The following is a 22,529-nucleotide window of genomic DNA, read 5'->3' on the forward strand; positions in this document are numbered from 1 at the left end:
GAACCGCTAGGGCCTCTGGCAGCCCCGCAGGCCCCAGGACTACAGCTCCCAGCATGCCCCGGGGCACTTCTTCCTGCTGCCTGACCCTGCAGGGACACCATCCCCGGCCCGGCCCCGCCCCCCGCAGGCCCTATGGCCGCCTGCCCGGGGGAGGACGAGGACGAGGAGGAGAAGAAGAAGGAGAAGGTGAAGGAGAAGGGGAAGGGGGGACAGGGCGGTGGGGTGGGGTGGAGTGGGCGGAGAGGGGCAGGAGCAGGAGCAGGAGCAGGACAGAGAGAGGGAAAAGGCGTCAGGAGAGCGGAGCGACAGAGAGATGGGACAGGGAGCAGGAGAGAGGGACGGAGGGGAAGGGTGAGAGGAGAAAGGCAGGGAAGAGAGAAAGAAAGGGAGAGGCAGGGACAGAGAGCAAGGGGAGGACGGGAAACAGCCCGGAGAGAGTGAGAAACAGAGGGGTGCGGATCAGGACAAGGAGGGGCAGGAGGACAGAACAGCGATGGCCTCCAGGAGGGAGACGGCGGAGGAGCAGAAGGGGATGGGGAGCAGGACGGAGGCCCAGAGAGAAGAGAGAAGGCCCAGCCAGCTGAGCAGGAGGGGATACAGGCAGGAACGAGGGGCCAGGCTGCGGGAGAGAGAGGAATGAGAAAATACAGACGGGGAGCGAGACAGAGAAAGAAGGAGAAAGAAGAAAGCAGTGATGGGTTAAAGACAGAGAGGGAAAAATTAAAAAATGGGGGCAGGGAGCCAGACAGAGCGTGATGGGGAGAGACCAAAAATGGCAATTCTGGGCAACTGCCCCCGTTTCTTGAGCGCTCCCCAGGAACCGCATCACCGGGAGCCTCAAGGAATGTGCTGCCTGCCAAAGCCCTGCCCTGGGCCCAGTCCTGCGCCCTAATATTGGTGACGAGCATTGCCTTGCGTAGTGGCCAGGACTGAGGGCAAAAAAGGACAGCTGGGGGGGGGAAATCACGCAGCTGGTTTTGGGTTTGTTCTTTATTTTTTTTGCTTGATGTTCTTGCTTTTAAAAAGAATACTATTTAAGCTCTAAATACAAACTGCAAGGAAAAAGGAACTAGGCGTACCAGTCTGGACACATTTAAAGCCTGAACCTCTTCAACAGCTGCACCAGCCACCACTCACTCCTGCTGCACACGCTCCACCGCCTGCCTGCAGGTACAGGCAGCCGCCCTGTTTCTTGAGCGTTCCCCAGGCACGGCAGCACCAGGCAGCTCAAAAAACCATGCTGCCTGCAAAAACTTGAGCACAGCTGAATTCTGGTCAATTTTTCCTCTTTTTAGGCTGGGTTAAAGACTCACGCATCGAGAGATGGCTCAGGACCATGCCGGGGCCAGTGGCACTGCTTTCTGGACCCCGTGGCGGCGATGGGCAAAGGAACGGGTTGTCAAATCCCGGGCCTGGGTACATGTGTGGGTTTTCAGGGTCACCCCTGCCTGATTTTTCCCAGCGAAGCTGCAGGTAGTGCCAGCCCTGTGCTGTAGCCCTGAGGCTGAGGCTCAAGGAGCCGGGCATTTCCAGAGGCGCTGCATCCTGCCAGACCCCGCTGCCGGCTGCTGGCTGCCCTGGGCTTCCCCCTGTTCTCTCCAGCTCTGCTTTCTGCCAGCGCTGGGGGCACCCCAGAACAGCCTGCCCGCTCCCCGCAGCCCCACTGCCGTCCACGTCTGCAGCTCATAGGTGGTGTCCACATGTCACAGCTGGTTTGGGGGGTGGCAGGTCTGTCTTGTGGCAGCCTGGGAATGGGGGCAATGCAAACCCCATCCCTCCTTTTCAGTCTTTGTCCCCAGGGAGACCTACTGGAGACTTACCATGCACTGGAGAGCGTCCTTCAGGGAGGTGACAGCCGATGGCAGAGCAACGCTGAGACCCGCCTGACAGCAAAGGCGCCCGGTGGCCACGGAGGAGCCCAGGTGAGCTGGTTCTCTTGGAGGCCAGCAAAGCAGCCTTCCTCTGCCCCTGGTTTTGTGAGGTATGGAGCAGTGCAGAGATGTTTCTCAGGCATCCAGGCCTGAGGAGGGTTTCCCAGTGCCCCCGTGAGAGATCCTGCTCCCAGGCAGCATCTCCTCCTCGAGCCGAGGTCGTATCTAGCCCCCCGGAGCTGGGTATGGCTGCGCTGAGGGGTCTCGCAGGGAGGACGGGGTCATCTGCCTGCTGGCTCTGACACAGAAATGATGAGCTGAAGCCCCGTGGCCATGGTTGGCTGGTTCAGCATCTCCGAGTGCCTTTCTCCCATGGAGCGTTTAAGCCAGGCACTGATGGATAATGTGAAGATGGATGCTGGTGATGTGCTGGTGGCTCTGTCCCACTGCCACTTCAAAGTTGTGATGTCTGAGATCTGGGGCCACCTGCAGGCTCTAGCAGAGATGTCCAGGGAGTTTGTGTTCCATTTTTTGATATCTTGGGGCTACAGTGTGCTCAGGTTATGGTATGCTAGCGTTGCAGTGTGCTAGGGCTATGGGATGGCAGGATTACAGGATGCCAGAGTTCAGGTGAGTTAGGATTAAAGCATGTTACTGTTACGGACCGGCTGTGGGTTTGTTGGCCCTGGGTTCTTGGAGTTATGTTATTTTTGCCTTGTCTCGTGTCCTGGGTGGTCTTTTTTTTTTTTTTTTTGCAATTCCTTTTTTATCTTGTTTGTCTTTTCAGGGTTTGGTAAGGGGCCTTTGGTTTGTGTATGTTTCTTCTGGCTGTTTTTTTTTTTTTACTGTTCCGGTGGTTTGTGTTGCGTTTTCTGTCTCAAAACCACCATTTGTGGTCTGATATGTCTGACCAGGTCATACAGAGTTACTTCTGGTGCAGTCTGACTCATTTCCAATGAGTCAGGAGCTTGGTAGGTAGGTAGGTACGGAGGACTTGGAGTCAATTGTGAACAACTACCAGATGGCTAACGGGCACCTATCCCACTCATCCCTCCGCAATTCTGTATTGCTATGGACTTTACCAGCCATTGTCATGGACTCTGAGCCTGTACTGTAGTGAAGTCAAAGCAAGTATTAAAAAAAAACAAAAAAAGAAAAAAAAAAAGAGTGCTTTTCTAAAATATTTACAGGATTGGAAACAACAGGTGGCTGTGGGCAGGTGTGAATACAGAGAAGTGGGCAGCGTGCATCTGGATTTAGGGTTTGTTCTGGGATTTGGGCAATGCTACCAGGCCTACGGGTTATTTCAGGTTTGTGGGGTGCCACTGGGTTGAAAGCAGCATCTGCTCCAGTGGAAGCAAACCCTGTTCCTGCAACAGTGCCAGCAGTGCATGTCATAAGGTGCTGCACACCAGTGTGGTCATGCTGCACTCTCTGGATGGTCGTTTCAGCAGCTCGGGTCCCCGTCTGGCCACCCTTGAGAAGAGCTGGGGTGCCACCCTCTGGTGTTCTTAACTTACCCGGTTTGAGGTGAAGTCATGTCTCTCATGTTTAGAATACTTCAGGATAGTACAAACCGTGCTGTCTGCTCTGCCTTGGTAGTCAATGATGTGTTTCTGTTTATAGCTGAATTGCCTTATTCCTTCTTTTGAGTCTCTGATGCAGATCACTCAGGGCCATTGATCGAGGCTGATTTTTGAATTGTGCCTGCTGTTTTGCTCGTCAGTGCTGCAGGAGGGAAGCCAGGCAGCGCTGCTCCACTGCTGCTTGCAGGGGTAGCCATGGAGGAAAGAGGCTTTAGGAAATCCCTTCCCAAGTCCAGCTGAAGCTCAAGAGGTTTTCTGCCAGTGGGGTTGCTGCGGCACTTGCATCACTTGGCAAGGTCTCTAACTTTCCTTGGGATCACCTTAGTTTCTGCTCTGTAGGAGATTGCTGGCAAGCATTGAATTTGCACAGCCTGTGCTCCTGTTGAACCGTCTTGTTGCTTTTTGTCGCAAAGCAGTTTGTCAGAAAATGTCTGGTGAACGAGGCTTCTCGTGATAGTTCGCTCTCTGGATATTCAGAAACAGGAGAGGGATGTAAGTTAACGTTTTTAAGCTGGATGGAAACAGCAGCTTGAATTTATTAAATGTTTTGGCACACGTCAGAGTAGCTCTGATAGCATCTTTTGCCTTCTAGCGATACTGGGTAAGGTCATGAATCTTTAGTCCCGTGCTAGGTTTTCACCTGCAAACACTTCCGTGTACTTCTTCCTGCATCTGCTTTTGTCCCTGTAAAACCAACAGCTGGTCTCTGGGTCTTTTGCTTTGTGGTCAATGATATTATTTTGTAGTTTAGTTCATCTGCGTTTCTCTCTTTCTCTCTGTCCTGTGAAAATTAACTCTATCGCAGCTGAACCCAGGACACTCTCTCAGTCCCTCTGTTTTGGATAGCTGAATAATCTTGTAACCTGTTAAGTAGAAGATTAACCAGGCGCCTATTCCTGTACTAAAGAATGCAATGTAGGAGCGAAAGGCAGAAGCGTCTCAATAGGACACATGTAAAAATGCAATGTCATTGACAGTTTCGGCTGTGTTTGGCAGTGGTGGTTGCTGTAGCCCTGTGCTAGCTCCATGCTTCTAGCTCAAACTCGGTGCAAAGGTTGCCTGTGAGTTTCTTGCTTGGTTCTGCCTGTGCCTTTGGTTGGCTGGTGGGTGGCTTCATGCCTTACCTGGTAGGCTGATTTGTCTGCTTTGGGAAGATTTTGAGCTGTTGAACAGGTGGGACTGAGAGCAGGGAAGGCATCTGGCTTTGGGCTTCTGTGTGATTTCGTTAGTGCAAGGACACTGACTACTTTTTGGCTTATCCCTGTTGTTCAGTCGAGGTCCATCAGCCTCCAAGAAAAGGAGAAGTCTAAAGGCAGCATCCTCCCCAGCAAGTTTTGTTCTAGGTGTCAGTCTGCCTGATGTCCACTGTGGAACTGGCGCCTGTGAAGAATGATGATGAGAGGTGCTGGGACTGCTTTCTCAAGGAGGAGCTACAGGCTGAGCCTTGGGCCAGAGAAGTCCAAGCTCCCAGGGACGGGCCTGCACAGGCTATGTAGAAGACGGACCGCTGTGGATCGGGGTGAGAGCCCATTGCCTTTACTTGAGATCCAGTCTTCCCATTGCCGATACGAGGTGTGGTGGGGTTGAAACTGAGTAAATCCCTGAACTGAGATCTGGGGGGGCCGTTCCCGTAGTACCAAGGACTGCACCAGAAGCTCATGTCACAGTGCCCTTTCTTCAGCACACAGCTCGGCCTTGTGAGACTAGAGAATGTCCTGTTGCCTGTCTTTGTCCCATCCGATTCAGGGACTTCCCCTTCCAGGTCAGACGGCTCCTCAAGTTCTCAGATTAGTCCTTTCCTGGGAACTTTTGATACTTGCTAGGCAGTCTGTTTTCTCTTGAACTGACTGATCCAGCAGAACTGTGCTTTTGAAACCACAAATCTGGGATTTGAGGGCTTGTTGCACTCAGAAATAAAGCAGGCTGCATCAGTGTGACACTAGGGATTGTTTTGCACAATGAAAGCTCAAGTGAGGCCGTACATCCTTAAAGGCAGCTGTGGTTTAGACTAGATGAGCTACATCTGCAACCCTTCCTACCTCAGCGTGTTCTCTGGTGTTGTTAAGAGATGTGGGTACATAAAATGTTCCAGGTATGAACAGAGGACATCAAGAATTGCAGTAGTGATAAGATTTATTATTTTTTTTTAAATGGAATTGGATTCCCACCTCCAGCTTTTGAAGTCATTCTATCTGGCAGTTGTACAGCAGGATTCCTGATGGTGCAGTTCCACCTGTGGGAAACAAGTTACAGCCTCCCATTTGCTATTGAAGAGCAGCTCAAATTGGAAATAGCCCCTGTTGCAGAGATGGACCCCATAATGCTGGACTCTAGAGTTGTTAGTGAAGACAGTACGATGAATGACTTCTTGAAGCTGTGTTTTCCACCGTCTTGTCTGTACCCTTGAACATCATTTCCCTGTAGTTACCAATTTCTTGCTCGTACATGAAATTAATGCTTGAGTTTACCTCCTGACTTGCTAAGCTTATTTTGCTTGTATTTTACCAAAAGATTGTGAAAATCAATTCACAATCATTCAGCAGCTGCTGAATTATTATCTGCATGACATCTTTACCAATGCTGGTGGGTACCAACCTGCAGCTGCTTACAGGAATTGGGCTTCTTCTCACTGACTAGATGGCAAGTGATGCTGTATCAGTCCCCAGATACGCAACACTGTGGGAAAGGAAAGATCTTTTAGTCCTCCTCCTGTTCTTCCTGTTCTTCCTCTTCCTCCTCCTCCTCCCCCACTAAATCTAGTGTAAAGCTCTCCATACAAGTCTGGCCAGCCCGTAGCCTCAGTAGCATTTACGTAGAGGAAATAACATGGATTTCTTTTTTTCCCCTCCCCTCAGCCCGGAGGATCCCACAGAACTGTCCTCAGACTCCGGGGCAGAGAGAAATCCACAGAAGAGCAGTGGCCAAACAGCAAGCACAGAAGCAGCTGTAGCCAAAAGCACCTGAGCCTGAGGATGGCAGGGAGCGTGCTGATGTGCAGACAGCTAGGATGCTGAAGGGGTCTTAATTTCATCTAAATCCACAACCTCAAAGCATGTGGGGGAGGGGCAGTGCCCCAGGGCCGTGGCCGCGGTGGGAAGGCCGGACTGTGAGGTCACAGAGCCCCGCTGTGCCACGCCGTGATGTGCAGTGCTGTGCCACGGGCACTGCTCCAGCAGTGCCAGCAGCGGCAGCGGCAGCAGCGGCATGGTGCAGGCGTGGGGGGCCATGACCCCCACCTGCCTCATTATCCTCTTCGTGGTGTCCCTGCAAGCCTGGGATGTCGGGGCTGCTCCGTGGCAAGCGCGGGGATTAGGTAGGTGGGCAGGCGAGGGCCAGCACCCAGCCCTGGCAGCGTGGCGCAGCACCCACCACACCTCGGGGTGACGGCGGGGCTGGGGTCGTGGTGTGGCAGGGCTGTGAGAGCAGCGGGGCCGGGCTGGGCCGGGTGAGTCGTGGCCAGCTCCACGGGCAGCGGGAGGCAGATGCCCCGCGGGGAGGTGCAGGGGGCTGCAGCCGCTGTGGAGGCATTTTCGAGGTGACCGGTGGGGCCGAGAGCGGCACCGCGGGGTGAGGAACCATCCCTCGAGCCGGCCCTGTGCTGCCCTGCCCCAGGGCAGCCTTCCCCTGGCCTGCATGTCAGGGCCAGAGCAGCACTGCAGGGGCCAGGCAATAGCCTGCAGGAGCACTTCTTCCCAGGACTGGTCACAGCCGTGCCCGGGGCCGTGGCTCTGCCGCTCCCCGGCTGAATGCTGGCTTTCAGCCTCAGGGACCCAGGTCCGTCCTTGGGAGATGTCTGCTCAGAAAAACAGGAGCATTCCTGCTCTAGCCCCACAGTGCTCTCCTCAGGTGAACCCAGGTCCCCCAGGCCCTCTGCAGCTTTGGAAATCTCCACCCATGTCTGGGTCCCACGTCATTACCTGCCCCCCCTCCAGTGACGGCAGGTCACTGGGAAAGAAGTAGATCACAGCTCTAATGGAAACGTGCTTGCTTACAGCTGTGCCTGTAGCCAGTGGCCACCCGACTGCTCAGCCGGATCTTGTCTGGGAGCCTCAGGGCAACCCCACAGGTACGTCACTTGAATGAGCGGGCATTTAGGTTTTAATATTCGTTCATATGAAATGTAATATTTTCTTGGCCGATGCTTAGACATGCCGAAGAGCAGGGAGGGAATGGGTCAGGCTCAGTGACGCGGCCTGGGGCGCTCTGCCTTGCAAAACATTCTTTCCCAGCCTCTCCGACCCTGCGCTGCTTCCAGTGCCTGCTGCAAAGCCAGCGGGCTTGTTGGGGTTGAGTTTAGAGCTGGTGTGAGCTCCAGGGAGTCCTTTCTGCCGGCAGCGCTGTGCATGGTTTGTTTTAAACTGGCATGGTCCAGGCACCCAGTAACGGTCTGCACAGTGCTCCTGAGTGGCAGGGAGAGACGAGTGCCACGGAGCAATCCTGTGTTTGAACTGCATTTGTTGCTGTTGACATCTGAAGAAGCCTATTGAAATATTTCATGGGAGCTTCTCTGTTCTGTTTTACAGACGTGGCTGGACGCAATGGATATCCAGCTTCCCAGCCGGGTTCCAGGGCTGACGTGCAGGGAGATCGCATGGGTACGTCATGGCTTTTTACTTCCTTTGAGAGCTGCCAGCTCAAAGCCCGAATGTGAGCAAGATGTCTCTTGCAGGTGTGAGAATATAGACCTGCATCGTGTGTGCCATGTTGTTCTGTGATCCCCTTATATGTTCTGCTATTCAGTATGCCAGTGTATATCACAATGTATGATGGGAACTTCTCGTGGGTGTTTGGTTGCAGACGTGGGTACAGGGAGGGCTTTTCCAGCGTCTCGGCTGGGTCCTGCGCTGGAGCTCACCTGGCATCCCAGGGGTGAGTAGTCAGTCCTGACTGACTTTGCAGACTAAGCGCTCGTTTTCAGTATGTTATTCCTGAGAAATTTAACTTTATACTTTCTGTTAAGGTCCTCAAAGAGCAAAGTACAAAGCTAAAGCTGAAATAGGAAAATCTTCCCAGCGGTCACGAGAAGTCCTGAAGGAAATCCTGAAGGAATTGGACAAAGCAGCACATGGTGGGTATAACTGGAAGACTTGGGAAGCTGAGGTTTCAGATGCATGTATGGACAAGCCGTAGCCTATGCAGCAGGAAGGGATCGATCAGAGCCTCACTGCACTGTCACTCAAACTTCACGCCTTGCAGGTGCTGGTGAGCTGTAGAGATGGTGCAGAGTCTCTGCTGCCAGTTGTGGTTCAGCTGAGCCCCAGGGATGGCTGGTGCCCCAGTTATAGCGTTACTGGCCAGAGCTGTTCTGGGCAGATGTTGGTATCCAGCTGGCAGGAGCTGGAGGTGCTCACACCTTGAGTGTGTGAGGGACTTGGCTTAGGAGCTGATTCCTGATAAGCCATGAGAGGGCCAGCACCCTGCCAGTCGCTGGCGGGGAGAGTGCTCTTGGCCGGTGGACGGGATGCGCCGGGAGCTTGGGGTCACTGAGACCGGCAGACTTTGCCTGGGCTGCAGGCATCCCCTGGGCAGGATGGGAGCACCCTGGCTTCACAGCCTGGTCTAACCCCATTGTTGTCCTTGATGTCTGAGGACTCCCGGTGACACCTCGGGGTCAGGGACAGGTGAAAGCTGGACACCCAGCTGAAGGCCATACACCTAACTTGAAGGCAGCTAAAATGAAGGGCTGTGAATTCGGTGTCAGGTGGTTTGCCTGTCTGTTTCTAGTTGTGTTTTAGATAACTTGGTTGTGGTTTTCCTCTTGTTTTGGGGGACTGTGGGCTCTTGGCTGCCACTTGTGAAAGTGCCCAGAATATGGTAGCAAGAGCTTGCGGTTCAGTCCACCATGCGTGTCTGTTACCCTTACCATGTGGTGGAGTTGGTATGATGGGAAGTGCTTCTCAGAAGGACTCTTTCCCCAGCTGAACTGGTTACAGCATCTTGCAGTCTTCTGCGAAGGAAGTAATTTACCATCATCTTGCAGTTTGCCAAAAATGCACTAAGTGGAATGTGAACAAGATCACATGCAATCCCCTGCACTCTCAGCAGGTCAGGATTTGCTGTCTATTGGTAAACTGGAAAGTGTCTAGCGCTTAAATTTTTCTCCGTGAATGACACGTTGTTTGGACTAGTGACTAGGTGCACCCCCAAATGCCCAGGCTTTGTTTCTAAGTGTTATTAATGTATTTTGAGAAGTATTGCCTCCTGAAGATACCGCGTTCCTGATGAGGAACGGTTACTTCTAATTAAACCGAGCCACTTTCTTTCTAAAGAGATGGACCGTGAGACTGTGGAGAAGGAGGCGTTTCAGGACGGAGATAGTCACACAGTGCCAGTTACTGACGAAAAAACAGGGGCAGTTCAATCAACAGGCGTGCCAGGTAATTGCTGTCCTTCAGTCATCCAGTGTCATGAATCAAAATCACTGTGTGTCTGCAGCCTCTTCCCCTGGTGCCTGCTACTGCACATCTTGTCAGCAGCCAAACTATTAGTACAGAGCGAGTGTTCTAAAAGAAGCCAGGAACGGCTCTCTGAGGATGGCTGTCATCTCTGGGGTGTGGAGGTTACTGCCATCGGTGTGCCAGAGAGACACTCACTCGGAACCCTCTGTGTGGGTGCAGTGAGATGCTCACCTCCCACCGCACCCTGTTCACAGGAATTTCAGAACGTTGCCGTTTTGGGAATGAGGCCATCTGAGCCACCCTCAGCAGATGCTGGGAAATACAACTCTTAATTGAATGTGCCTCCTGCAATGCCTGCATCCCAGAGCTTGCCCTGAGTCCCCCTAAGCACAACAGAGGGGGATCCCTCCTGTGAACTGAGGTCCAAAGGGATTCACTGACGGATCGGGCATGGGCTTAGAGAGAACCTGTGCCACCCTCCTGCACCTTCTGTGCCTGACCATGCTGAGGCTTTACCTTTCTCTGATTCTTGGCAGTGGCAGTGCTGTCCAGCCCTGGAGAAGCCCACCACATGAGGAGATATGATTTTTTTCCAAAGAATCCAGGTAATTAGCAGTCTTGCAGGGGGCCATAAGGGGGAGACAAGTCCTGAAACCTGGGGGCATGCAGGCTGTGCCCGCGCTGGAGAAAAGGTGAAGAGGGAGAACGAGGTTCAGGTGTCTCCTGAGAGGACCTGACTCCATCCCCTCGGGGTGTGGGTGCTGGGCTGGGCAGAGAGCTGGGGGTGGCACTCGCTGATGCAGGGATGGGTTTTGTCTGTGTTGCTCAAAGGAACGATTGGTCAAACAGCTGCGCTCCCCCACATGCTCTCCATCTGGCCTCATGAGTTCTGTTCAGTGGGACAACTTGTCCCAAAGGGCCAGAGAGAGCCTCCAGGCAGCACCACTAGCAAGCCTTGGAGAGTGAAGGTGGGTGAGCGCAAAAGAAATTGTGTGCAAATGTGACGGGTGGCCGAGAAGGGGGAGCAAACCCGTGACACTGGGAAAACTGGATTACGGCCATGCCAGAGTGTAAGCAAAGCTCTGAGGAGAAAGAGAGGCTCCAGAGTGCATTAATTTGCAACGGCTTTGAGAGTTTCCTTTGCTTCTACTGAAACCAAGGAAACGTTGCAGCCTCAGCATGTTCGCTGGTGCAGAGATGCTAACAAAGTGAGAAAGACCATTTCCTGGCAATGTCAGACCTCCTGTGAGATTACCAGCAGCGTGTGGACACACTAATGCACAGAATTGTTCCTCCAGGTGCAGATGGCAAGAGAAACACAAATGCTATGGATCCTCAAGATTTCCGGTACTACTGCATAGAAGGCGCCGTGGCAGTCTTGGGCTCTGTGCTGTTTGGGATGATATTGTGTTGTGTGATCCGTCTGTGGTGGAAGAGACGACGGTGAGTTGTTGGGAGGATTTTTTGCCAAACTTCTGTATTAGATGGCTGCTATGAGCCATGAAACATTTAGAGGTAGGGTATTCTGGAGTGCCGAGTCAGTTACCAGCCAAACTCTACTGAGATTTCTGCTGTAAGGTGTTTTAACTGGCCTCTCAATTCACTCTTTTCTGAAACCCCTTCCTCCTGGGGCAAGTGTTAGTTAAAAGTGACCCTGCCTCGACAAGAGCAGACCCAGCAACAGACGGAGGCAGACACAGCCATAAAAAGTGAGAACTGCAATCGTGACATCTGCCTGCCAGTGAACCTACCAGCAGAAATCACCCTGTTAGGTGATGCCGTAAATCCCAGAGGTTCACCTCGGCCAGGGTGTCCCAGCAGCTCAGACCGTGGTGAGGAACCTTCCCAGCTCTCGGCCTTGCTTTGGAGAAAGAGAGTCAGTCTGTCCCATCTGCACCTGAGCACTGCCAGCATGCGTGTTCTCAGCACAGGCAGGGTTTTTTTCTGTGCAGGGGTACGTATCTCTTTGGACACGTATTGTGAAAGGAGGATGGAGGGCACGTCACTGAGCAGAGAGCTGAGGCTGTGCCCTTGTCTGGTCAGGGACGGGCAGGGCAGCCGAGTGCTGGTCTCTGCCAGGCACACTGAGAAAGGCGAACAGGAGGCTCTCCTGGCCCTGCAGTGCTGTGCCCAGCTTTGGTCCCCTCGGTCTGTCGCGGGCAGGTCTCCTTCCAGGCACGTGCAGAGCAGGCAGGTCAGGATGGTCAGGGCCGAGAGGAGACGAGCCATGGGCAGGCGAGCGGAGCCCCAGACGAGGGGTGCGGGGTGCCCCGTTTTCTGCACGTTGCTCTCCATGCCCACAGCTCCCAGGTGCAGCCAGGTGCCCGCACCCCACGGGTGTGCTGCCCCGCACCCTCACACCCGCCCGGCCCCACAGCCGCGGTGGGGCCTCAGCAGCCTCCTCTCTCCGCAGGCGCCTCTCCGCAGCTTCGTGAGCCCGTGCAGGAGGTGGAAATAAACGGACGCCTGAAAGCAGACGACAGACGACCCTTTATTGCTAAAACACACACATATTTATAATCACATATTCTGCAAAGTCATTGTACACGCTGAATTGGGTTTGTGTGGCAAGGTTTTGGTAGCGGGGGGGGTTACAGGGGTGGCTTCTGTAAGAAGCTGCTGGAAGCTTCCCCTGTGTTCAAGAGAGCCCATACCAGCCAGCTCTAAGACGGACCCACTGCTGGCCAAGGCCGAGCCAATCAGCGATAGTGGTAACACCTCTGTGATAACATTTTTAAGAAGGGGAAAAAAAAAAAGTTGGGACATTGAGAAACAGCCGCCAGAGAGAGGAGTGAGAACATGTAAGAGAAACAACCCTGTGGACACCAAGAAGGAGGGGGAGGAGATGCTCCAGGCACTGGATCAGAGATTCCCCTGCAGTCCATGGTGAAGACCATGGTCAGGCAGGCTGTCCTCCTGCAGTCCATGGAGGTCCACGGTGGAGCAGATATCCACCTGCAGCCCGTGGAGGACCCCACGCCGGAGCAGGTGGGTTCCCGAAGGAGGCTGTGACCCTGTGGGAAACCCGCACTGGAGCAGGTTCCTGGTAGGACCTGTGGATCTGTGGAGAGAGGAGCCCACAGAGCAGGTTTTCTGGCAGGACTTGTGACCCCGTGCGGGACCCACGCTGGAGCAGTGTGCTCCTGAAGGACTGCACGTCGTGGAAAGGACCCATGCTGGAGCAGTTCGTGAAGAACTGCAGCCCATGGGAAGGGCCCACGTTGGAGATGTTTGTGGAGGATTGTCTCCCGTGGGTGGGACCCCACGCTGGAGCAGGGGAAGAGTGTGATGAGCCCTGCCCCTGAGGAGGATGAAACGGCAGAAAATAACGTGTGATTACTGTAAACCCCATCCCCGTCCCCCTGTGCCGCTGGGGGGGCTTGGTAGAGGAATCCGGGAGTGAAGTTGTGCCCGGGAAGGAGGGAGGGGTGGAGGGAAGGTGTTCTGAGATTTGGTCTTATTTCTCATTACCTTACTCTGGTTGATTGGTAATAAATTGAGTTAATTTTCCCCAAGCTGAGTCTGTTTTGCCCGTGACGGTAATTGGCGAATGATCTCTCCTGTCCTTATCTCGACCCGCAAGCTCTTTGTTATATTTTTCTCTCCCCTGTCCAGCTGAGGAGGGGGGAGTGATAGGACGGCTTTGGTGGGCACCTGGCGTTCAGCCAGGGTTAACCCATCACACACACGTACAAGCATAGAATATGATTGGTTATACCATCACTGTACACGCGCATAAACACAAGGCATAATTGGTTATACCATCACTGTACACGCGCATAACATAAGGCATAATTGGTTATACCAACTAAAACATGCGAAACTTGTCTCAGTCTAATTGGTCAAGATAAACTGCCGAATTGAGGTTCTTTGTGCCAAGTTCCCTTTATCGTGGAATGCGCGCTCGTGTTCTTCTAATTGGCTTTGTTATCATATTCTGTTCAAGGTCTTCTAAAGGTGTCTGGAATGCTCTTGTGACCGTTAGCTAAATATGTTCCTACAACTCCCCTTTTTTGTTTTTCGACAACTAACACATGCTGTATTGCCTTTTGCAAAGATCTGTGAACACAGTTAATTAAACGCGGTTGTCGTGGTTTAACCCCAGCCAGCAACCAAGCACCACGCAGCCGCTCACTCACTCCCCCCCCATCCAGTGGGATGGGGGAGAAAATCAGGAAAAGAAGTAAAACTCGTGGGTTGAGATAAGAACGGTTTGATAGAACAGAAAAGAAGAGACTAATAATGATAATGATAACACTAATAAAATGACAACAGTAGTAATAAAGGATTGAAATGTACAAATGATGCGCAGGGCAATTGCTCACCACCCGCTGACCGACACCCAGCCGGTCCCCCAGCGGCGAATCCCTGCCCCCCCCTTCCCAGTTCCTAAACTAGATGGGACGTCACATGGTATGGAATACACCGTTGGCCAGTTTGGGTCAGGTGCCCTGGCTGGGCATGAGAAGCTGAAAAATCCTTGACTATAGTCTAAACACTACTGAGCAACAACTGAAAACATCAGTGTTACCAACATTCTTCACATACTGAACTCAAAACATAGCACTGTACCAGCTACTAGGAAGACAGTTAACTCTATCCCAGCTGAAACCAGGACAGCGGTAACAGCAACATTACACCTAATAAAATACATAAGAATAAAAGAAACCCCGATTTTTAACAAAGATACAAACCAACCCCTAAGTCCCCATCCCGCAGCTAAATGCTCTAAGCCGAAATGACAGCTTGCTTAATTGCGTTAAAGCTCTCGCAGCTCCTTCTTGCCTCTGCAGTTCTGTTATCTTGTTGCTTCATTGCTCCACTTTCCAAGTTCCTCACGTCCGTTGTTTTTCTGGTGGTTCAAAAGTCCGAACGGACTGCAGCTGTCACGTACTCCGGCCCGCTCATGCTAACTGCGGCCTACTTACGCTAACTCTAAATAATCGGGCTCAAAGAAATGTCCCCCATCTTCCATGAAATCTCCCACAAGCCCGCCCGACACCAGCAGCTGCTCCTCGGGCCTGGACAGCCCGAGCAGCCGCCCCAGCCCCCCGGAGAGCTGGACCCGACAGCAGGAGCCATCACCTGTGCCTGGAAAACCGGCCCGCCTGCCACAGAGCAGCAGGGAACGGGCCTCCGCCAGCCCGGACAGCCGCCCGGCCCGCCCGCCTCCACCCCAGCCCTCATGGCTGTCCAACTCAGCCAGCCGGCTGTCGCGGGACCAGCCCGGAGACCTCGAGCCCCCCGAGGACTTGAAGCCACCCGCCCGCGCCCCAAGCCCATCGCGCCGGCCCTCCTGCAAGGGCCTGAGCCAGCCCCGCCAGGGTATGGGTTTGGGCTACGATGACAGACTCCTGACGGACAGCTTCAGGGATCGAGCATTCGTGTCCGAGGGATGGCACAGCAATAACTACAGATCAGTAGCGCAGTTGTCCAGGTCGTAATGGCAGCAGACCCAGGGATTCACCAATCCTGGGCCGAACGTCGTATCGGGGCACACAGGGACCCGGGTGCCCACGGTGTCAGCAGGCAGGGAGCTGGGCATGGGACCCACCAACAGGCTGGGGGAGCCCAGCTTCCCTGGTGGGACCGTCCTGCTAAGTTCAGAGGCACCAAAGGGGCTCGTTAACAGGTCATCACCCCCACCTCTGCTCCCTGTGCCAGCTTTGTCCTGGAGTGCACAGGACAGGGGTACTGTGTAGGGCAATTCCAGCCCCAGCCCCCGCATTGCGTGCACGCCAGATACACCACGTAGGGCAAAGCCAGAAATAAAGCGCAGAGCAGCACCAAGCTGCTATCGAGCCATAACAGAGACACCGTCTGTTCTGCTTGTGGCTGGGATGGAGTGAATTTTCCTCCTAGCAGCACGTACGGTGTGGAGTTTTGGATGTGTGACCAAACCAGTGTTGGTAGCACACCCATGTTTTAGCTATGGCTGAAGGCTGCTTGCACGGCCCCAAGGCCTACTCTGTTCCCACGCTGCCCTGCCAGCGAGTAAGCTGGGGGTGCGCTGGTGGATGAAAAGCTGGACATGAGCTGGCAATGTGCGCTTGCAGCCCGGAAAGCCAACCGTATCCTGGGCTGCATCAAAAGCAGCATGGCCAGCAGGTCAAGGGAAGGGATTCTGCCCCTCTCCTCCGCTCTCCTGAGACCCCACACGCTCCTTAGAGCATCCAGCTCTGGGGTCCCCAGCGCAAGAAAGACACGGACCTGTTGGAGCGGGTCCAGAGGAGGCCACAAAAATGATCCCAGGGCTGGAAGACCTCTCCTGTGCAGAAAGGCTGGGAGAGTTGGGGTGTTGCGCCTGGAGAAGAGAAGGCTCCAGGGAGACCTTAACTGCGGCCTTTCAGTATGTGAAGGGGACTTCTGAGAAAGGTGCAGAGAGACTTTCTACCGGGGCCTGTAGTGACAGGAGAAGGGGTGAGGGTTTTAAACTGAAGGAGGGTAGGTTTAGATTGGACATAAGGAAGAAATGTTTACGCCGAGGGTGGTGAGACGCTGGAACAGGTTGTCCAGAGAAGCTGTGGATGCCCCATCATTAGAGGTGTTCAAAGTCAGGTTGGAGGGGGCTTTGAGCAAGCTGGTCTAGTAGAAGATGTCCCTGCTGATGGCGGGGGGTGGGGTAGACCAGATGATCTTTGAAGGTCTCCCTTTCAACCCAAGCCATTCTATGTTTCTTTCATTTTTACTCCCTACAGTGGGAGGACAAAACACCCCGGGCGATGCCTGGAAGGAGTCCCAGGGAGCTACGGGGCATTGACCTGCCTCCAACATACACAAAACTGCTCAGGTGGCTTCCTTGGAGGAGTCTGGGGCTGCTAAGTTTTTTTCCCTCTTGCAGCAAACACAAGGCAATAGTTGTATGTTCCTCTGTGGACGTGGACTGTCGGGACACGCTGTGTGGGACAGCCAACAGCTCTGGACTCACGACAGTATTGCAGCTGCGAAAGCTGGTTGTGTCACGACTGCTGTGAGCGGGAGTATGGCCCCAGCCCTGTGGTGCATGGTGACGGGTGCTGAACTGGGCTGTCCCTTTGGCAGGGACAGGCTGGAAAGCTCGTGGAAAGGAAACCTATTTTGAGGAGCAGACACCAAGGGCCAAACTCCCTGAAAACCCTGCCAAGAGCTACAGAACACAACCAGGGCAGGAGGGCAGGGACTGGTCACCTCGGAAAGCACACACAGATGTGGGAGCGGGGTTGGACCATAGGTGCAAGGGCAGCACAGGGTGATCCACTGCTGATTCATCCAGCATGCTGACATTTACTGCTTCCTCATTCTCTGGACAAGTTCCCTTGATTTAAATTCCCTTCATACCCTTGCTGGAGAGGGGAGAGTTAAATGGACCACACAGCTTCCTTGGTGAAGCCTTGTAATTTCCCTGGGACCCCAGCGCAGGGAAGAGGATCTCCAGAGCATCCCTTTTCCAGCCCATGAGATGCTCTTTGTGACAAGGGCAGGTGCCCGTCGGTCCAACGGACAAGGCCCTGCAGGGCTCCCATCAGGTCATCCTTTCGCCTACCCATCCTCCAGCCGCCACTCCAGGGGCTGGGGGTCTCACGCGGGTCCCCTGACATAGCCCTTAGCCCCAGTCAAGGTCTCATGCCTCAGCGTGTGCTTGCACGGCTTGTTTCCTTCCCGCTGGCAAGGGCTGAGTTCCCATTCAATGCTGCTGGGCAACCTGGAGCTTTTTCTAGGGGTCACATTGCTTTGCAGTCCACGGGTGTGATTGACGTGCTGCATGGGAGATGAGGACACAAGCTGACCTAGTTTGGAAACTGGACCCTCCCTCTCCAGGCAACGCCAGCCCCCTGCTTTTTCCTTTGACTTCTCCAGCCTAATGATCTCCACTGTCAACTTCTACCTGTCCTACGGTAAGCGTCTCTATCGCAGCTATTACTACAGTGACACAGCACTAAAATACCCCCACATTAAAACCACCAACATTCAGATCACAGGTAAAGAAGGAGGAGGACAGAGGAAAAGAAATGTTCTATTTTGAAAGAAATCCCCTTTTTTTCCTCCAATAACTATCAGTGGATGAAAAAAAAAAAAGTAAGAAAAAATTTCAGGTCAGCCACAACACTGGGTTTCAACTTTGAGCCTGTAATTTTGTGGCTGTTCTGGAATGTCTTACAGTGAAAGAAGAGTTTGAAATGTCAGTCTTCCAAAACTGATTTTTGGCTTATTTTGACGCCATCAAGCCTAGAATCGTTTCGGATGCCTTGATTAATTTTCCTCTAAATTAAAAAAATACAACAAAAGAAGAAAAACGTGACAGAGTCACAAAAGCCTTTGGTGTCACTAAAAACATATCCTCCTCAGCTCGGGCAACAAGAGAGAAAAGTTTTGCCCCTTTTACTCCTTATGTCAGCCCTTGAAGAGCTGAGCACTGCACGGTTTCCTCTCTGGTTTGTGCCAGTAGGGAACCAGCAGAGCAGCCAGGAAAGCCAAGGCACCACTAAGGGACCTGGCTGCGATGAGAGGAGGAACCTGCAGTTGAATTCCCAGTTGAGCATGGGCCTGCTGTTACAGAGGCAGCAAATCAACGAACGCATCCTCTCCGCTACAGCTGACCTTCATGGTAGGTGACAGATGGTAGCTCCTTCCACTTTTGTTTCTGCACCACCCCATCAAACTGCAATCGCACAGCTGATGAGGAAACCTAGATGTAGATTAATGGCTCAAATTTCTTATCTGAGAGGGAGGGAGGCCTTCCGAAAGTGTCCAAAAGAGCACCGGTGGAAATTCTCCTTCTTGTTGCCATGTGAGGAGAGGCTGAGAGAGCTGGCGCTCTCCAGCTGGGGGAAGAGAAGACTGGAGGGGAGGGGAGGTGTATTATCAATGTGTATACAAAGCTTCTGGGAGGGAAGGAAGATGAGGGAGCCAGGCTCTTCTCAGGAGTGTGCATTGAGAGTACCCGAAGCAACAGGCACAAATTAAAGCACATGATATTCCAGCTGCACATGGGAAAACAACTTTGCTGTCAGAGGGGACCAACGCTGGCATGGGATGCCCAGGGAGGTTGTGGACTCTGCGTCCTTGGAGATACTCAAAACCCAAGGGGACACAGTCCTGCGCAACCTGCTCTAGATTTTCCTGCAGTTTTCAATCAGGAACTCCACTAGCACATTCACCTGCACACAGGAAAGCCTTGCTTTCAGCGCAAGTGCCCGAAAACATGTGAAGCAGCCTTTCCCACTCCTGCCACTTGCCTCTGCACAGAAGGCTGTTGCTGTGGGGCTGCTCTTCCAGGCAGCCACCCCACCAGCATTTGCACAAGAGAGGAGGCAGCCAGGGACCTCTGAAGGGCCAAGCTCTGGTGGGCCGGGAAGGCTGCAGCCGGACGGGAAATACAGCGTACCTTGTCAGTCACCTCCAGCAGCAGCTCCAGCGGGAGCAGGTCCTTGTTGGCTGGGCTCAGCAGCTTTAGCCCAACGCAGATGGCCAGGCTGCTGCAGCTCATCTTGCTGGTGCACACGTTGTGGCCGATATGCTGGAGCAGGGACAGCAGCCGCTTGAGGAGGAGGAGATTTGCTGCAGGCAACTTGTTGGCCACCCTGAGGGAACAGAAACACAACGTCAATAAAGCAGATGTTGCCCACAGCTGTTCCCCAGGCTTGCACAAGGCAGGTCTGAGCCAGCGGCTGTGTTGCACAGCTTTGCAGGTGCTCTCAGCCAGTGGTCAGTGCTCCTGCTAAACAGGCAGGCTGCTGGCCACATGTAGGCTTCCAACTCTTCCACCTTCTCCTGCTTGCTTGTCCTCTCCATTGCTGTCATCCACTCCGCGTAGAGGTTGGTCACAAGGAGTTTACTGGGGATGCTTCAGAGGAAGTCCTGCAGTGCCAAGGGCTCCAGGTGAGCCTCTGAACACTCCAGGCCAGCCAGGAGCTCCTGAGCTGCAGGCCAGATGCGCTCACCTTCAAGATGATGGCCAGCAGGAGCACAGGCTGGCTTCCCAGGTCGACGTCCACACCGCCATTCAGGGCCTCCCTCCACTCCCGAAGCACCATCCTGCTGGCAGCCCTCCGGAATATGCCCTCTGTCGATGGCCCTTCCTGGTGCAGGACAGCCAGCAGCTCCTGCACGAGCAGCAGGACAACAGTCACTTGGCTGGGGAGCTGCCTTGCAACAGCAGTGGCCAGAGCACTGCCCCAGACCTGGCTCCTTGCCTCCCCAAGCGGGCTGGCACCAAAAGGGTATGCTGGGGGTGAAGAGCCAAATCTCCTATCCCCAGAGCTCCCGGTTCCTCTCCTGAGGATACTGCCTCTCCAAGAACGCACAGGGCTGGGGACCCCCGTCCAGGCTGGCTTACCTAGATGGGCTGGGGCAATGTGCCGTCCTCCCCACAGAGGAGCAGCCCCCTTCTCCTCCTCCTCCTGCTCCCTCCAGCTGCAAAGGAAAACAGAGCAAGACCCTGTCAATGGAGACTGCCAGGCCAGCGCTCTCGGAGCCTGCCCTGCCCTGCCTGACGCGTGGTACAGAGCAGTGTGGCAGGACGGGCAGGGAGCGGGCAGCTGGAACCGCAGCTCCGGCTCTGGGGCTCCATCTCGGAGGCTCCTGAGAGCTGGTGTTACACCGTGACAGCCTGGCCCAGCCCTCTTCCTGCCCTCCTCCAAGCTGTGCGCAGCAGCAGAGACTCTGTGTCCTTGGAGAACCATATTCAGTGGCCACTGTCAAGAGGGTGTCCTTCCTTGTCCAGGTGACATCCTTCCTTGGGGTGCCAAACCTGCAAGGTGACACTCAAGGGACAAGTGAGCTCTTCTCCTGCTGACTCCAGCCGAGGAGCAAGGACCCATCTGCCCAGCTCTGAGGATGGAGCACCAGAGGCAGGCAGCACCTCGACCGCTTGCCAATGTCCCCTCTGCCCCTGCATGCAAGGGAGGGACTTCAGGTGGGAACGAAGGGACCTCGAGGGCTCAGCTCTCTCCTGCTGCAGAGCGATGGGAACAGACTTGCTGAGGCAAAAGGCAGCCACAGCAGCATCCCGTGTCCTGCAGAAGTGCTGGTTGCAGGAGGAAAGGCGGCCCTCCCTGCCTGTCTTTTCCAAACTCACCTGCCGAGTAGCAGCATCCCCCTTCATTGCCAGAAGGAACCAACGGAGGCCCTTGGGCGGGATGATCCTGCAAGAACCAGGCTGTGCTTAGAGAGCAGCCCTGCAGCAGAAAGGGCCACTGGCGAGCTGCCACCCGGCACCAGCAGCCTGAGCGTGGCAGAGCTGGGACCCTCTACCCTGCCAGGCTCTCTGCCCCACACGGCAGGTTTCCTCCCAGTGCCGCCAGCAAGGACGTGCTGGTGTTCCTCGTGGCTCCCCAACCCTCTCAGCTCCCTGCAGAAGGTCACCCCACTTGCCAGAGATCCCTGGCACACCGAGAAGCAGGTGAAAGGCAGCCATTCTCACCTTTGCCTGGCCCTCGATCAGGGTCTCCAGGCTTCTGGCCCTTAATGTCCTCCTCTGGGCAAGAGAGAAGGAGAGGAAGAAGGTGAGAAGTGATGCCTCTGCTGCTCAGCTGGAGGACCAGTGCTTGGGGCACAGAACCAAAATGAGAGTGACATTCACAGCATGGTGGCGGCTCAGCTTCTGCTGCAGGTGTGTGATGGAGGTGAGTCACATCACCAGGGCTCTCTTCATTGCTTCTGCTTGCCTGTGCACCAGGAATGGACAGAAAAAGAGTGAGCCCCAAGCCACCGCTTCTCCTTCCAGCAAAAGGGATTCTGAACCACCCCCGAGTACCGGCCTGGAACCAAGCAGAGAGCAGAGCTCCCTGCAGAGCTCCTGCCTGCCGGGCACTCAGCTCTGCTTCCCCACCGGCCTCTCCCTGATGCAAACAGAGGCAGAAGAGGGTTTCCATCCACACTCATCTCTTGTCTGCCTGACAGTTGCCTGCAGCCACAGGGGCACCTTTCCCCAGCTGGAGAGCTGTGTTGCCCCGTACGGCTTTGCCTGGAGCATCACCCTGGCTTACCCCAGCAGTGTGCTCACCCACAGCTCCTTCAGCACCCAGGAGCTGCAGAAAGAGAGGAGAACCAGTGTCAGGCCCTGCTGCCCCCCAGCCCATGGGCAGAGGCAGGTGCCTGTGCAGCCCTGCCCCGTAGGGAAGGACACAGGGGCAGGAGGAAGCCCCATGGGGCAGGACAGAGGTGCTGCCAGAGCCCTGGCTCCCTCTTTTCTTCCTTTTGGCCTTCCCTTCTGGTGACCAAAAGGTGACCAGGGGATGCGGGACGTAGAAATGCCCCCTCATCCCTCTCATTCCAGCTGCCTGCATGCCCAACCCTCAGCTCCCACCCGGCCATCCCTCCCTCCCTGCCGGCGTGCTGCCCAGTCCCTGCCCAGGCTCTGCACGGAGCACAGAGGCCATTCCCAGGATGGCGTGGGCATGGCTGGGAAACTTTCCTGACCCTTGCTACCCCTGACTGCAGCTGCCAGACCCCAGAGAGGACAGGGACCAGCACTGCCCCACACTGCCCAGCCCTGCCATGGGATGTGGCAGCACGACTCACTCGAAAGTGGCAAGGCAGGAGCTGGTGGGCCAGGCGAGGATGAAGGAGCTGCTGCCCTCACTGCTGTCATCCTCCTCTTCTTCCTCCCCTGCCGCCTCTGTCCTGCTGCTCAGCACCCACAGCTGGTCCAGGGCCAGGCAGAGCTGTGGGCGCAGGGTGGTGCCACGTCTGCA

The 22,529-nt window shown here is 54.6% G+C and overlaps 1 protein-coding gene across 4 annotated transcripts; it reads left to right on the plus strand.

The window, feature by feature from the left end:
* Positions 1–237: 237 nt before the first annotated feature.
* On the plus strand, positions 238–12,459 carry LOC138682582 (uncharacterized). Of its 4 annotated transcripts, none has more exons than XM_069773838.1 (11): positions 238–1,170; positions 1,800–1,981; positions 4,730–4,976; positions 7,452–7,523; positions 7,981–8,052; positions 8,255–8,326; positions 8,418–8,525; positions 9,727–9,834; positions 10,392–10,460; positions 11,154–11,298; positions 12,269–12,436. In XM_069773838.1, exons 3-11 carry the CDS (start codon positions 4,847–4,849, stop codon positions 12,288–12,290), a joined length of 798 nt encoding a protein of 265 aa, XP_069629939.1. In that variant the 5' UTR covers positions 238–1,170; positions 1,800–1,981; positions 4,730–4,846; the 3' UTR covers positions 12,291–12,436. The 4 variants fall into 4 exon arrangements, with proteins under 4 accessions (XP_069629939.1, XP_069629938.1, XP_069629942.1 ...); XM_069773837.1 differs by having other exon boundaries at positions 1,800–1,922; XM_069773841.1 differs by lacking the exon at positions 9,727–9,834 and having other exon boundaries at positions 1,800–1,922; positions 12,269–12,459.
* The last annotated feature ends 10,070 nt before the right edge of the window (positions 12,460–22,529 follow it).

This window comes from Haliaeetus albicilla, chromosome 29 (assembly GCF_947461875.1).
Source record: "Haliaeetus albicilla chromosome 29, bHalAlb1.1, whole genome shotgun sequence".
Classification (NCBI taxonomy): domain Eukaryota; kingdom Metazoa; phylum Chordata; class Aves; order Accipitriformes; family Accipitridae; genus Haliaeetus; species Haliaeetus albicilla.